The 15,592-nt window shown below is 50.3% G+C and overlaps 1 protein-coding gene across 43 annotated transcripts in view; it reads left to right on the plus strand.

The window, feature by feature from the left end:
- CELF4 (CUGBP Elav-like family member 4) overlaps nucleotides 1-15,592 on the plus strand; it is a 289,574-nt gene that overhangs the window by 71,346 nt on the left and 202,636 nt on the right. For 35 of the 43 annotated variants that reach the window (XR_013999652.1, XR_013999653.1, XR_013999654.1 and 32 more), the window contains exon 2: nucleotides 5,337-5,419. Coding sequence is in view for 25 of the 43 variants with exons in the window: in XM_081149106.1 (XP_081005232.1) it covers nucleotides 5,337-5,419 (83 nt within the window). In the remaining 18 variants the exon portion in view is untranslated. Of the gene's footprint in view, nucleotides 1-5,147; nucleotides 5,231-5,336; nucleotides 5,420-15,592 lie in introns of those variants that run through there. The other 8 variants (XM_081149117.1, XM_081149125.1, XM_081149122.1 and 5 more) reach the window with 6 other exon arrangements.

A 15,592-nucleotide genomic window follows, 5' to 3' on the forward strand; every position in this document is an offset into this window, starting at 1 on the left:
GGGTTGAGATAAAAAGCACTGACCCTGAAGGCTGGGAAACTCAGGACAGTGGGAGGAAGGAGTGGGAGTCAGGGACTAGGTCATACCTCACCCAGACATTCCCAAGTCATTTGTGTGGCTTCTCTCCTCAGATCCTGACATCAGTGTCACATAGCTGGTGGGGCCCAAGAAAAATGGGAGGGCAGAGCTGGGGAGGCTCTGTGCACCATCATGGGTTCCATCCCCCAGACACCAATTTCTGGAACTTCAGGCCACAGGACCAAAATGAATGCGACTGATAGCTTGCTGGGCAGAGACAACCTGCTTCAACTCCCAGAGCTCAAAGGAAGCTTTGAGCCAAGGGCACAGCAGGACCCACCCACGGTCATTTATTTCCCTCATGAAGAATTTGCCAGGAAGCTGATGCCCAATGATCTTTGTTCAAAACGGACTATGGGTCCTGCCTCCTGTCTGACTCACCCATTTTCACTCACCTGTTTTTTATTCCATCCCCTTCTTTCAGCAAAAAAAAAAAATAATAATAATCTTTAATTATGCAAGTGATACACAAATACATTCTACATCCAAATGTGTCAAACAAAATGAGAAAGAGTTAAAGTTAAAGTCGTGGGAGACATCTCCCAGCCCCTCTCCTCCCTGCTCTCAGCTTGGCGTGACCCTTCCAGACTTTGCAGTGTGGTGCAAACCCAGAGCTAAGTGCATACAGAACTCTCAGAATATGCCTCTGTTGTATATACATGTCATATGTGATTTCAGTCTGATTTCCCCCTCTGATGATGTTTCTTTCCATGCTGGTACATGTAGAACCATCTCATCTTTTAAAGTGCTCTAACATAAAAAGCATCCCTGCACTCAGGGCCCTTTAGGTGGTTTTCAATTTCTGCAACTCCAAACAGCCACAGTGGACCCTTGCTTTCTCCTCTGTGGACACAAGTATGAGTAGACTTGTAGGGTCAGGCCTTCAGGTTGGGCCTGAAGGAAGGAAGAGATTTCTGTGCCACCAGCCCCAGCCCCAGAAAGGGTGCTTCCTTCTCAGACCCTCTCAGGACTTCGGGTTCAGGGCCTGGTGCTGGCCTTCTCTTTCATTCTGTCTTGCATCAGTGTGCAGCTGCTCCCTGGGAGAATCCCATTTCCCAGCTAGACTGTGAGTTCCCAAGGGACCTCGCTAGGTCTGTCTCTGGGGACACCTCTGCAAGTCCACCGGGGAGTGAGCCTGACAGATTAGTGACTGCCGAGCTGTGGCCCCCGCCTCATCCCCACAGCTCAAAGCCCCCTCCTCAGCTCCTGTGAGGAGCAGCAGTGAGTAATAGGAAGTCAAAACCAGTTTTTCTGTGTGGGGTTTCTGTGTGTGCTACCCACTGTCCCTATATGGAAGGCCAGTGAGAGTCCAGTGGGGGAAGCGTGGGCATCCTCTCTCTCCTGGTCTCCCTGAGCCCCCATGTCGCCCTTCACCTCAGGCCCATCATTCTCTGAAACACCCTGTGATGACAAACATCACAGACACAACATCAGACTGGCAGAAGAGATGGCCTGAGAAGGCCAGGGTGGGTTTGCCCCAGGCGGCCTCTGTGTAAGGCTGGTCTCTCCTGGCAGAGGGATGATGCCTCCCTGGCCTCCCCCTTCACAAGAGTAAATTTCTGTTTACACCACACTCTGCAATTAGAGAGCTCTGCAGAGGTTGTTAATACTCATTGGCTAGTAGGTCTGCCCACATACTACTGAGGGGAATGACTGTCCCCATTTGTAGATGAGGAAACTGGGATTCAAAGAGAGAAATGAGTTAGTGGCCCCTGGTTGGTAAAGGTCTACCTGGGCACAGCTTCCTGTCTGGAACTGCACATCAACCTGTTCAGAGGATGGTCACCTCGAGGAGAGAGCAAGAGAGTGACAGGAACTATACTGGCAGGCACTGGGAGAATGGCTGGAGGAAGCCTTGGGGACAAGAGCCCTCCCAGCCAGAGCCACCTATCAACTCTCACGGGCAACCTCTGTCCCCTACCACTATGGAAGTCCAGTGTGCCTTGGTGTCCTCGGAGCCTTGGTCAACTCTCAGCAGCCTTAGAGTACCACCTCTGTGTCCCCCCCACCCCCTTATTGGTCCCCTCCAAAGTAGCCGAGGTGTTTGGGATTAAATGCTCTCAACAAATATGTATTGAGTTCCTGCCCATTTTGTGCACTGAGAACCAAGCAGGAACAGAACCTCACCTGAGCATGGGGAGATTGCTAACCAAGGAACAAATATACGCTTTTAATATGTCAGGGCTGAGGGGTACTAAAGAGAAGAGTAAACATGATGAGGGGTCAGAGAGTATGCAAGTCTTGGGGGCGGGTTACTATGTTAAATGAGCTGTCGGGGAGGCATTTCTGTGGAGGTCACATTTGAGCAGAAACCTGAAGGGACTGAAGGAGAAAGCCATGCAGATAGTGGGGTGAGGTCATTCTGGGAAGAAGGCACAACCAGTGCAAAGGTCCTGAGACAGAGTATGCCTGGCAGGGCTGAGAAATAAGAAGGAGACCAGGGCCTCAGCAAGGGGGAGAATGGAAGGAAGTAGAGTCAGGGGAGGTTACACAGGGTCTGCGGGGGTCCCTTAAAGATTCTGGTACAGCCCTGCTGGTGTGGCTCAGTGGTTGAGCATCTACCCAGGAACCAAGAAGTTGCAGGTTCGATTCCCAGTCAGGGCACATGTCCCGGTTGCAGGCTGGATCCCCAATAAGGGGCATGCAGGAGGCAGCCAATCAATGATGTTTCTCTCTCATGGATGTTTCTCTCTATATATACCTTTCCCTTCCTCTCTCTCTAAAAAATCAATGAAAACTTTTTTTTTTTTAAAGATTCTGGTACAAAATGCAGCTGTGAGCTCTCGCAACAAAACTGTGGCAGAAATTCCTGGAAGCTGGGCAAGACAAAAGCAACAGATTTTTCTTTTCTTTTCTTTTCTTTTCTTTTCTTTTCTTTTCTTTTCTTTTCTTTTTTCTTTTCTTTTCTTTTTTTCCTGGATTTTTTTCCCTGTTATCCTGGGCCATAGAAACAATGAGATCATTTTCTCCCCTCCTCTTCTCTCCTCGCCTTCCTTCTTCTCTTTCTCTCCCTTCTCCCTCCTCCCCGCTCTCCAAACCTGGCCCTGACCTTGTCCCAAGCTGGCTTGCCTGCATGCAGCTAGACAGCGGCGGCATCCCAGTTGCAGACAGGCACAGGCGGAGGACAAGGCCAGAGAAGGGACAGGAGGAAAGAGGCCCCCAGAGAGGCAGGCGGCAGCACGAGGGACGACGTCACGGGGGCCTCTGACTGCTATTCATTTCAGTCCCCCATGTGTCTCCATCAGTAATCGTCTGCCATGGCCGGGAGGGAGAAACAAGGAGGCTGGAGGAGTGGGGATCTGGGGTCCGGATGGGGAGGGACGAGACGGAGGGGGAGAGAGGCTCCTTGGCACTCACAGTCCCTCCCAGCCTGGAGCAGGAGCTGGAGGTTGGAAGGGCCGAGAGCCCATTGGCTGCCGAGAGTTCCTGTCTCCCAGCTTTCCCTCCCTGCTTCCTTCCTCCCACTTCTATGTCCCTCTCACACATAAATTCCCTTCCAAAATCCTCTCTGAAGCTAGGGAGGGAAGGGAGGCAGGATTAATTTCTACACTGGAAGAGGAACGAAGGGGTTTCACTGGGTGGTAGAGGGGTCAGGAACTGGAGAGGACATTGGGAGCACTCTGCGCCTGGGGAAATATGAAGCCAGACCAAGCCTGATGACAAGGAGTGGCATTGGCACCAGACCGGCACCATCAGCCCACAGGCCTCATGATAAACGGGGGCCTCCAGTCCTAGCACAGAACCTGGCACACAGTGGGACTCAGGAAATATGATAAATAGCCATAAGAATGACCAAATGGTCAGATGTTGACAGTTAAGGAAGGAGGTTGACTTGAGATGGACTAAACCAGTCAAGGAGGGCTGCCTGGAGGAGGGGAGCCTCGATCAGATTCTTGAAAAATGGATGGGATTGGTAGAGGTGAAAATGAGGAGAGAAGCATACTAAGTGAGGAGACTATGAGAGCAAAGGAAACGGGGGGGGGGGGGGGTGAGTAAAGGTGGTTGGGAGGTCAGATGAGGTAATGAGAGAGAGTGAAATAAGGGAGGGAAATAAAACAGTGAAACAAGGGAAGTGGACAGCCTGCAGGCTGCCCTCTCTGGGGCCATGGGTTGCACTGGAAAGTTTGAGGCCACTGTAAACCACAGGAGTTAAGCCCGTTGTTGGCCAAGTTGGTTTTTTCACTTTCCCTGTGGTACTGGGCCTTCCAAGCCTCCCAAGTCACACTCAGCCAGGTCGGCAAGCGAAGGAAGAAGCCCCTGACACTGGGCAGTTTGAGGGAACTTTTAGAAAGACTCTCCCATCAGCAAGCATTCTTTGCCTTGTCACTGTGCCTAAAAAGCCAGCATTAAAAAGTCACCCCTTGTGTCAGGCACAGTGCTCTTAAAAATCCAGATTTCCTGGTGAGGCCCTGTCAGAATCACTCAAGGGGAAAACTAGACTGAACCTTGGAGATCCAGGGGTCAAACCTCTCGGTTCACACAGGAGGAGACTGAGGCAGGACAGGAGATGTGATTCCGGGGTCACCCAGGGAATTAGAGGCAGAGCAAGGGTCAGTCTCAGGTCCAGCCTTGCCCACTAATGGACTGGAGAAGCCCAAGACGCCCTCTGACTGGGAGGGGTGTGAAAATATCCCTGCAAATGTGGCAATGGGCTAGGGCAGGAACGCATGGGTAGCTCCATTCATTTTATTAGGACAGCCTGGCCTGGGGTCCTCATTATAGATGGAGCCTTTATTTGGGAAGCCAAGAGGGTCCCTCCATCATCCTCTTTGAAGCAGCCAGCAGCACCCCTAAGGGAGGCCAGAACAAGAGTTCATGGTCAAGTGTGGCTAGAGGTGCTGGGGGTGAGGGGTGAAAACTGCCCTTGGGAGATTGGGACTGGAGCTGAGACAGACAGAACAGCGCCCAGAGGAAGGGATGAAGGGAGGGAGGGAGGGAGGCTGGAAGGGAGAGGGCAGAGGCACCTGAGGTACCAGGGAATGGGGACAGGAGAGACCCTCCGGGAGAGGGGGCGTGGAGGGGGGCATATGCAGGCTGGGGAGATTTTGCCGAGGGAGCAAAACAGAACAGCAACGCGAGGGACGTGAAGCAGACAGACAGGAAAACGGAAAGGCAGGAAGGCTGGAGCAGAGTGCAGAGGAGAGAAAGAGAGGTGGGGAGGACCGGGAGCGGGGAGGGGCTGGAGACTGAGGGCGCGGGAGAGCGCGCCGGCGGCCGGGCGCCCCACTGACCCTCTGGCCGCTTGCTTCCCTCCCTAGGCTGCGCTTTCCTCACCTACTGCGAGCGTGAGTCAGCGCTGAAGGCCCAGAGCGCGCTGCACGAGCAGAAGACCCTGCCCGGGGTAAGTGGCGCCCGCCGAGGCGCAAGCGACCGACGCGCCGACAGGGGGCGACTTCGGGAGGCTGGGCTGCGACGGGGCGGCGGGGGGATCGCGGTCCCGGGCGCGCGCCGCCGGCCTCCGCTCGGGAGCTCGCGACTCCCCTCGCCCCCTGGAAGCCGCGAGGCGCAGAGCGGCGGCCGGGACTCGGGTGTGCGGAGCTCAGACCTCGCCAGGTGGCCTTCCCGCCCCCCCGTCCAGGCCCAAGGGAACTCCTGGGAGGGGCTAACTGTCCCCGGCCACCGATCTCGGGCGGGGCTCCCCCCGCTGATCGGGTCTCCCTCCCGCGCAGCGCCCCTGCGGGCGGCCCGGGGCAGGCGCGCGGTGTCCCGGGCGCCCGGAGCCCAGAGTTGCCTCCGTCCGCCCCGCGGGGCCCCCGGTGGCCCGGCCGCCTGAACACCAGTCCATCTACGTCGGACTTGGGCTGTTCCAGGGATGGGGTCCGCGGCGGGAGGGGGCGCCTCCCCATCCAGGCTTGGCGCCCGAGTGAGATCACCGCGTTTATTTAAGGAGCCAGCCCTCATCTTTGATAAACTATCGCGCCTCGGCCCTGGTTTACTGCTTCTGTGCTGGGGAGAAGAGAATTATTTATGGCCCCCCTAACTGGGTGTGATATCAGCCATGGCTATTATCGAGGCTAGTTCATCACCATAAAATAAGAAGTGTTCCTCGGGTCAAGGGTCTGCGCCGTGTCTCCTGTGGGTTCAGAGAGATGGGGGGGGAGGGGGGCTGGGGCTGAGATATACAGCTCACCAAGTATCTAAAGATAAATGGAAAAATGTGAGTGTTTGTGGGTATAATTTAAAGAATTTATAAATATACCGTGTTTAAGCTGTATTATACAATAGACGCTGCAGGGAAGCACGTGTGTTCTATATGTATGCTCACTAATGTTTACACATGCATGTTTACATTCTTACCAAGCCAACGGTATGTAAATACACGTTTCCATTTCTGCCCCACAGCAGGAAAGGTTAACCAGGTAGACAGAGAGAAAAGCAACCCCTGGTGTGGGCAGCCTTTCCTTTGTATCAAAGATCCTTTTTTACCCGTTTAGGGATGGGGAGGGCCTTCCTTCTATTAAGACAGCCTTTGTATTGTATTTTGGTATTTGTGATTGCAAAGCACGGGGCTGAGTCATCTTAATAACATACCCACAGATGCAAATGTATGGAAATCGTGCACCACACAGGTTTTTATGTGGAGCCCAGCTCTGGCACGGTGGCCATTCCCCAGTTGGTTTTTAGTGGCTCGGCTACATGCACATATATTATAGTAATTACTTTCTGGGTGCCCTCTGTAAGATGGCAGAAATATGCTCCACATCGCCCCATGTTATGTGTGAGGCATAAAGCCATATTGTAAGATAATCAAAGGCTTCTGAGAAAGGTTTGTGCTGATTAATAAACTGTTTATGGTACTTTGTTTTGGGGGAGATTGTGATAGATATTTTAGAGCCACCCAAATGGAATAGAAAATACCACATTGTTATGGGAGGCCCTTCATCAGCTTGAGAGAGATTGCTGGGGAGTTTCGTGATGGCTAAAAGCCTGGAATTAGATGGGGAAACAGAAAGAGAAAGTAGGAGGGGAGGCTTAGGATTTTGAAGAGGGAGAGGCCCAGGACTGGGGGAATTTCAGTAGCAAGTGCAGATTGTTCGGGATCTAGCATTAACTTGTGGTTGTTTATTTTACATATAACAGAATAGCTAAATGATGGAGTGTATTAGTTCTTTAATAATTTATAGAAATACTTTGATGTTGCAGTAATTACATTAAAGGTCACATATCAAAGGTAATTTGGTTGAGCAGCTGTGATGGTTTCTCAGAAGCAATCAATACCACTGTCCGTGGTGCTGATTTCACTAAGGGGCCTGCCAGATTAAAGAAGGCTTATTACCAGGCAGAAAGGCCCAGGGGAAATCAGGAGCACATTGGAGCGACGCGCCAGCCCCCCTTCCACCGATAATTAACACTGTTCCCCATAATCTGTGCTAATCCTTCATACTGGGAGATCCAGTGGCATTTTTCTGAAATCACAAAGACAAGTTGGGTAAGTTTGGAAGAAAGGACAGAAAAAAATGTGAATGTATGTTGGGAGATGGGAGGGGTAAGGAGAGAGTCCAAGAGCAGAGCTAAAACATAGCCTAGAGTCCCTTTGAGGTGCCTGGAATGCTGTCCTTTCTTCAAAGGCTTCACAGGGAGACTCACAGCCTCAAAGACCTCATCACAATTCTCAGGGCTGGCACAGCCCACAGGGGGAGAGACAGAGAGAAAAGACAGGATTGCAGCTCGAACTTCCCAGGGCACATTGTCCCTGCACAAACTCACATGGCGACAAATGAAAAATTAAATGACTAAAAAAATTATGCTTTAAGGTGGAGCCATTTGGATTCCAGAAAACAAAACTGGTGTTATTCTTGTTGGCTGGTTCTCTCTTTTGAGATCAGAGAATGTGTGCCACTAGCAAATGCAGGGACAGGAGCAAGCAAAATACTCTCACCCAACCAAATAATGGGCATTCCAGCTGGGGCTGGGGCAGGGGCATAAAGAGACCTTTTCTGGTCTGGGGTGACCACAGTAGATGCTCAGTGAGCTCACTCTATGTCTGACTAAGGAGAAAGAAATTGAAAAAAGAACCTGGAAAACTGGTAACCTCAGCAATTTAGGCACTTTTCCAGACTTCAAAATCCATTAAAGTCAATCCATTAAAACCAGCCCTCCACTTTCTCACTGAGGAGAGGAGGGGAGATGATAGCACAGACAGCCCGTTCTGTTTCTTTCCCAGCAAGTTACAGAGCTAGCATCCTGTTGACAGCAAGGGAAACAATCCTGTTGTTGTCATCACAGACACACTACCACAACCAAAACAACAACAAAGACAGAACTAGAGGCACCTCTCACATGTGTTCTCATTTGGGGACTGCAAGGGGAGCTGGCGTTTCTCTTGAGATAAGTGGAAGCTCAGAAACCAGACCACAGTGGCTGTTCTTACAATTCACAGGTCAGTATTCTTGGGAACCAGCCTAACCAAAGTCCCTTGGATGGCTGATGGGTCATCCCTGGACCAGTGTCACAAATGGATTCTTGCTTTTGAGTTTGGCATGACTTCAGTAGAATGAAATTACTAAACCACAGACCCTCATCAGGGTGCTTTTGACCAGTGTTTTCCATCAGCATCTAGGCAGAGTGATTCCACTTTTCTCTCTACTCTCTGTCTTTCTCTCTCTCACACTCTTGATCTCACTCTCCAGACCCCCTGCCCCTCTCCAGTCCACCCTCTTCCATTCTCAATGTTTGTTCCACTATTTGTAAGGTACAGCCAACATGGGGCAGTTTCTCAATCCATCAACAAGTATAGGGTGTCCCCAAAAATGTATACACACTTAACAGCTGATAGCTCAATTGATGTTTCTTGTCAGATTTAACCCATTGGAATTAATAATTATTTAAAGTGTGTATACATTTTTGGGACACCCTGTATTTTTTCAGTATGTGTTGGGCACTGTGCTCAGAAACTGGCAGACACGGAGATAAGAAATATGTATCCCTCACTCCTCTTAGATATGCCCAAGTTGCAGACAGAAGCCACACACACACATCATCATCATCATCATCATCATCATCACCATCAATGATACCAGACAGCATGTTGTTATAAGATGGGTGGTGTGGACAATTTCTCAATAGTAACAGCAAATATTTATTAAGCACTTACTATCTGACAGGCATGATGTAAGCCATTACCTCATTTTATCTTCACAACCACCCGATAAGGAAGATATCATGCCTACATGAGGAGACCCAGGTATAGAGAGATTAAACAATTTGCCCAAGATCATGCAATTAATAAATTTCCAAGCCAAGACCAACACCAGGTCTACTACAAAAACCCAAGACACCCATTTCTCTTTTCTAGTGACACCAGTTGCTTTAGAGAGGACACAGATGACTATAGGGTGCAGGAGTTTCTCAAAGGTTTTGTTCAGGATATTGGCAAGGTGGAAATAGAGAGTTGGGAGGAAGATGGGTATATCAGATGGGAGCACTGGTCTGAGAACCAACTTAGACACAACACACGCAAGACAGGTCAGGAGCTGTGAGCTGGGCAGGAGATGTCCACTGAGAGCTCCCTGGGGCTGGGTATGCACAGGAAGCCTCTTGGAAGAACTCTATTCCTTAAAATAAGTCCCTACTGCTTAGTCCCAGCTCCTCCTGCCTTTGGGACTTTGTCGGGAGTTGTCTTCCAGGAAGAGCTCACCTGTTTCCAAAGTTAGGGGCGCAGGGCCTCATGGGAGAGACTCTGATTAGAGAAAAGCAGGCAACATGGCCAGCAGTGGCCAGCTCTCTGCTCCTCTGGCAGCAAAGGCTCCTCGCCAGGGCTGCTGAGGGGGAAGAGCTTGGTCCGGTTAGCAAGAGGACTGGAAACAGAGAAGAGAGAGCTGGCAGACGAGAGGGGAGGAGAGGGAACTGGCAGGGGGAGAGTGGGAGCTCTATCTGCTTGGTAAACATTAAAGTTCCAATTCACTAGTTAAAGATTGGCTTTTGTGCCCTCCCCTGGCAACCTGAGAATACAGAGCAAACCGGCACACTCCTCTGGGCCATCTCCTGCCCCCACCCCCTCCGTTCAGCCCAGCAGACACGCAACGTTGCTGCCAGCACACCTCTTGATTCAGGTTGCCACAACTCCAGACAGGTCATTTCCATGGAAATTCAATGTGACTTTCTTTGCGTTTACCAGGAAAGATGTTAAAATGGAAAATTAAAAAAAAAAAAAAAAAAAAGCTCAATTGAATTTCTGGCATCGCTGTCTCAGGATGTCTCTTCTGCCTTTCTCTCCCTTCCTTTCACTTTCGTCTTTCTGAGTCCCATTTTGTCACCCTTTCTATCTCTTTGTCTCCCTTTTTCCTTTATGCTTCTTTTCTCTCCCTTCTAGTCACTTTTTTCTCCTGCTTTCCCCCCTCACTTTCCACCCTTTCTTCTTTAATCTTTTTCACTTGCCTTTCCTGTCTCCTCTCCTCCTTACCTCCCACCCTCCCTCTCTCTCCTCTGCCCACTCCTCCTCTAATTGGGCACCCACGGGATTCTAGGGGGGCCGGTACCAGCTATCCTGACAGCCCTGCCATGGAAGGATCCATCTAATTTTATGTACAACTTGTAAAGATGAATGATAAGTAGAAAGGATGCAGGCAGGAGCAAGATGAATAAATTATAAAGGGCAAATGATGACAAGACAGGGGTCCCCAGAGACAGTGATATGATAACAGAAACTAAAGACGAATTTATGATGGATGTAGTTAGCATGTACGGAAGCTGTTAATTCTTCAGGGTAGTTTTACAACTTCTAGTGATTGGCACAATCAAAGTGTTTTATTTTAGAGATGTGATGTATTTCCACTTATCTGTCCTGTAGGCACAGTGTTGGTTTTTGACTGTGCGGTGAGTCTGGGTCCCATCAGCACCTGCGTCTTCTCTCGCGGCTCCTGCCACCTGCTCAGTTTCTGCTTCAGATGGTGGAGTCACACAAACCAGATTCACCTCCAGCAACCTGGTCCCGCTGTTTTTCTTCTCACTGAGTGTATTAGTTTGGGGGCTGCTGTAACCAAGTACCACAAACTTGGGGGAGGGCCTAAACAACAAGAATTTATTGTCTCACAGTTCTCAGGCAAAAAGTCCAAGATCAAGGTGTTGGAAAGGTTGATTCCTACTGAGGGCCGTCAGGGAGAATCTGTTTCATGCCTCTCTCTTCATTTCTGGTAGCCTCAGGTGTTCCTTGGCTTACAGATGATGTTTCTGTGTTGTCACATAGTCGTCCCTGTGTGCATGTCTGTCTCTGTGTCCAAATTTCCCCTTTTGATAAGGACACCAGCCATGTGGGATTAGGCTCCACTCTACTGACCTCATCTTAAGTCAATTATCCAAAAAGACCCTACACCAGGGGTTAGGACTTCAGCATCTTTTGGGGGAAACACAATTGGACCCATAACAGTGAGAAATGGGCAGCCCTATGGCTCTTCCATGATGGGGAGAAAAAAGTTTTCAATGGTGTTTGAGTCCCAGGGGTAGGGTGGCGGAAGGAAAGAGGTCCCACCAGCCCTTCCTCCACATCTCTCCCCTGCCGCATGCTTCTTTTTTCCCCTCTTGGGGAAAATGACTGGCACATCTGTCTTATTCTCCCATATTCCCTACAGAGAACTATTCATCTGTCCTCTTAGGGAAGTGGTCCTCAGCGGAGAGTAATTTTGCCTCCCACTGGCCATTTGGCACTACTGGCATCAGGTAGGTAGAGGCCAGGATGCCACTAAGCATCCCACAATGCACAGGAGAGCCCCCACAGCAAAGAATTATCTGGCCCAAAATGTTAGTAGTGCTGAGGTGACAAAACCTGTGCTAAGGCCAAGGGTAGATGGAAAAGGCACAGCGAGACCCTAGGACTGAGCTTTCCTCTCTCTTAGTCACTGGTTCTTATTCACTTGGGGGACAAGACCAAGGGTCCTTAGAGTGTTAGAGGTGGGGGCTCACTAAGGGGCATGTGCTCAGCCCAGCCTCATGGCTCAGCGGTTGGACATCAACCTATGATCCAGGAGACCTCGGTTCGATTCCCGGTCAGGGCACCTGCCCGGGTTGCAGGCTCTATCCCCAGCAGGGGGCGTGCAGGAGGCGTCCCATCAATGATCCTCTCTCATCATCGATGTTTCTATCTCTCTCTCCTTCTCCCCTCCTCTTTCTGAAATCAATAAAAACATATTTTAAAAAAGGGTGGGGGGAACATGTGCTCAAATCGTGTCAGGCACCGAGGGAGTAATAGGCAACAGAAGAGGGCAAAGCTCATCTGCAGGCATTAGAGATCATTTCTGGTTGGCCAGTCACACACGCTTATATCTGTGGATCAGATTTGGACCCAGGATTCCAGTTTCAGCACCAACTTACAGCTCAGTTCTCTCATTTTACCCACATGGAATCTGTGATCCTAGTGAAATGAGCTGAAAATTTGCTTGTGACAGAGCTGAGATCAGAACCTAGGCCTCCACAGCCAATGCACATCTGGGGTTACCTTAGTCCCTCCCTTCAAAAGAGTCCCCATTCTGACAGGAAACAGATCTGGCAGGCATGTGCCCATCCTGGAAGCCCCTCAACAAGTGACTTAGACCATGCCATGGATAGGAGGGCTCAGGATGAGAGCACAAAGGACCCCTGCTGGGCCCATTATGCAGAAGGGAACACCAAGGTTCCAAGAGAAAAGGCAGAAATGCTTTAAATCCGGAGACTGAAGGCCACATGGGCACGGGTTACATTTGGGGCATGCTCAGACCTTGCCTCTCATCTTCCCTGTCCCTGCTCACACTGGCCTGGGTGGGAAGATGTCCTCATTTTTCAGGCAAGTTAACTCTCAACCCCCATAGGAACCATGGTGTCTTCTTCGTGGCCCCCATGACAGAGCCCAGGCCTGGCCATAGCCTGTACTCAGTAAGACTCCCTAACTGATTTGTCTGAAAGAACCAGAGAGCCTCCATGCCCACAGCCATCATATCTAACTTGAAGGAGATAACTAAGAGGCCACGTGAGATAATGGACAGAACTTGGCCCAGAGTCAGGGAACCAGGGCTCCAGGCTCAGCCTGCCCCAAGCAAGACAGGTGTAGTGCAAAACTCTTAGCTTGGAGCCTCCCTGGGCTTCTCCTTCTAGACTGTGGAAGGAGGAGGTGGCACAGATTGCCTCTGGAGTCCCTTCTAGCTCTGACGTTCTTGAAAATTCTAAGAATAATAGACTTAGCATTACTCACATTACTTAAGATGACAGAGAAACGAGGGGAGAGTGGGAGGGTGAGAAAGAGTGTAGCCTGCTCTCTACTGCCCAATTCCATCTGCAATAAGCTCAGAAGAGCACAGGTCAGATATGTCTCTCCCTGATGCAGACCAGCCAGACTGCCCACCCCTGAGGACCAGCTACAGGGCAGGGCTGCAGTGAAGGGCTGGACTCCCATGGCACAGCCACCCCTGTCCCTCAGCCATAGCCTTTATCTTGCTCTCTGCTCAAGTCTCTTTCTGAGGAAACCAGGCAGACATTTCACAGCATTCTTCAGCACTTTCCTGGGGTGGTTTGGATCACGGATGCCATCACCCAAATCAGGAGCAGTAGTATTTATGGATTAGCTGCCCCATGTAGAGTTCCTTTATGGGAGATGGGGTGTCTGGCACCAGACAAAGATGGGTAAGAGAACCTGTTGCTGAAGGAGCTACAATTAGGTTTGGGAAGCAAGTGTGAAGACAGCCCATGATCCAGAAACATCTTTAGGTTCTGGAAAGTGGTAGTGATGGGAGTTCCTAGGAGTTCAGATGAGAGATACCGTGTGACAGATTTGAGTATCCTGGAGGAGCCCACAGCACCATGGTGGCCTCCTGCTTGCAGACTATCACCCCCCTAATGCATTCTTTATAGGGTGGCCAATGTCATCATAAAGCCCTGACCATCTAAATGCCCTGTAGGTTTCCTGTCACCCCTAAGAATCAGCTGGGTGGCAGACTCCCTCTCCTGGCCACAGGCCCTCTAGACCCACAGAGCCTGCACATCGCCTTCCTTCAGGCTCCTCTTTTTTGCATGTCATTCCCTCTGCCTGGAGAGTTTGTAGTGATCCTTGGAGGCCCAAATCCAACATCACTTTCTCTGTGAATACGCTCCGGCCCCCTCTGAACGATTTCCAATACCCCGTGGTACCTGGCGCAGCCCCTTGGTCTCATGCTGCTTGGTTAACTCTACTTTTCACCTTTCAGTGTCCCTGAACTTAATGCTTTCCTGCACCTGCTCCTGTGCCTGGAGCTATTCAGAACTAGGGTGGGCAGCAAGGCGGGGGACCAGGGGGCTTCTCTTTCTACTCATTGACCTCGCTGGCCTGTCACCTCCCAGTGACATTGCAGCAGATCCATTCTCATGGCCCCTGTCCCATCCACATTACCTCCAGGCCCCTCTAGAAAGTTTTCAGCTTAGTTCACACTGCAGGGTTACATGGAAAGACGAGGTCTCCGTTTGCAGTCATGCTTGTAGGAAGGAAGTGCTGTGTGGAAGGGGCCTGGGCAGTCGCAGCTGGCACAGGTGTGTGGGTGGTGGGCGGTGACAGGAGTGAGGGGAGCTTTCCTGCATGTGTGCATCAGCCAGAGGGGCGTCCTAGGCTGCTGAGGCGGACATGGCCTTGTGAGTCCAGGTGAGGCTCTTAAAGAATATGTCGACCTTTTGCCAGAACACAAGGCTGGGAATTGGAATGCCTGTGTGAGCTCCTGCTCCTGGATGGATGTGTTTTAGGACTGGAGGTGTTTCTTCTAGAGAGTGTGTGCACGGGCAAGCAGAGAGCCTGGGGTCTGTGTTGTTGCCCCGTGTCGTTCCTGAATGGTGAGCTACCATGTCCTATTAAAGATGGGCAACCCTGGTGATGATGGCAGGTCAATTATTTATGAAAATAGTTATTGTAAAGAGAAAAGGGCTGGAGTTCAGGAGGATGAGATCTCTTGGGGCCCCAGTTTATTGTGGTTCCAGTATATGCTTTTATCAAAGGCATTTGTTGGTGTTCTTGATGAGACCAGCAGGGGGTGCCAGGCAGGTGGCTCCATCTCCTGGTGGCTCAGTGGGCACAAGACCAGTGAGCCTGGTGTGCCAACTCTGTGCCCAGCATAGAAGAGGTAAAATGATACCAAATGCTCCTTGTCCATGGAAGACACCAATCAGCTAGATGACTTGGGATAAGCCGCCTAACCTTTCAGGGCCTGTTTCTTAAGTCTATAATGAAAATCTTATACGTAAAACCCGTATATGCTGTGGATTGCTATAAATAATCCAAGTATTATTATGAATGACAGAACAGTGACATGAGTATGGATGGCCTCTGGATCTTTCTCCACAGTAAAACCAGATGAGTATTAATTCATACATAAAATAATCACAGCACAATAAAAATATAAAATGGTCAAATGTGCAATTTGGGCTATATGTCCCATTACATTGCAGAAGAGGGAGATGATTGTAAGTTAGAATGACCAGAAAGGGCTCTGTAGAGGGGAAACAGAGTCCAGAAGGGTATAAAAGAGAGGGAATTACAAAGGTAATAAGGAGGGAGCTCAGAAAGTCCGAATTTTGTTAGGGATGAGAA

Source organism: Miniopterus schreibersii, assembly GCF_964146895.1.
Source record: "Miniopterus schreibersii genome assembly, chromosome: 10".
NCBI classification, from domain to species: domain Eukaryota; kingdom Metazoa; phylum Chordata; class Mammalia; order Chiroptera; family Miniopteridae; genus Miniopterus; species Miniopterus schreibersii.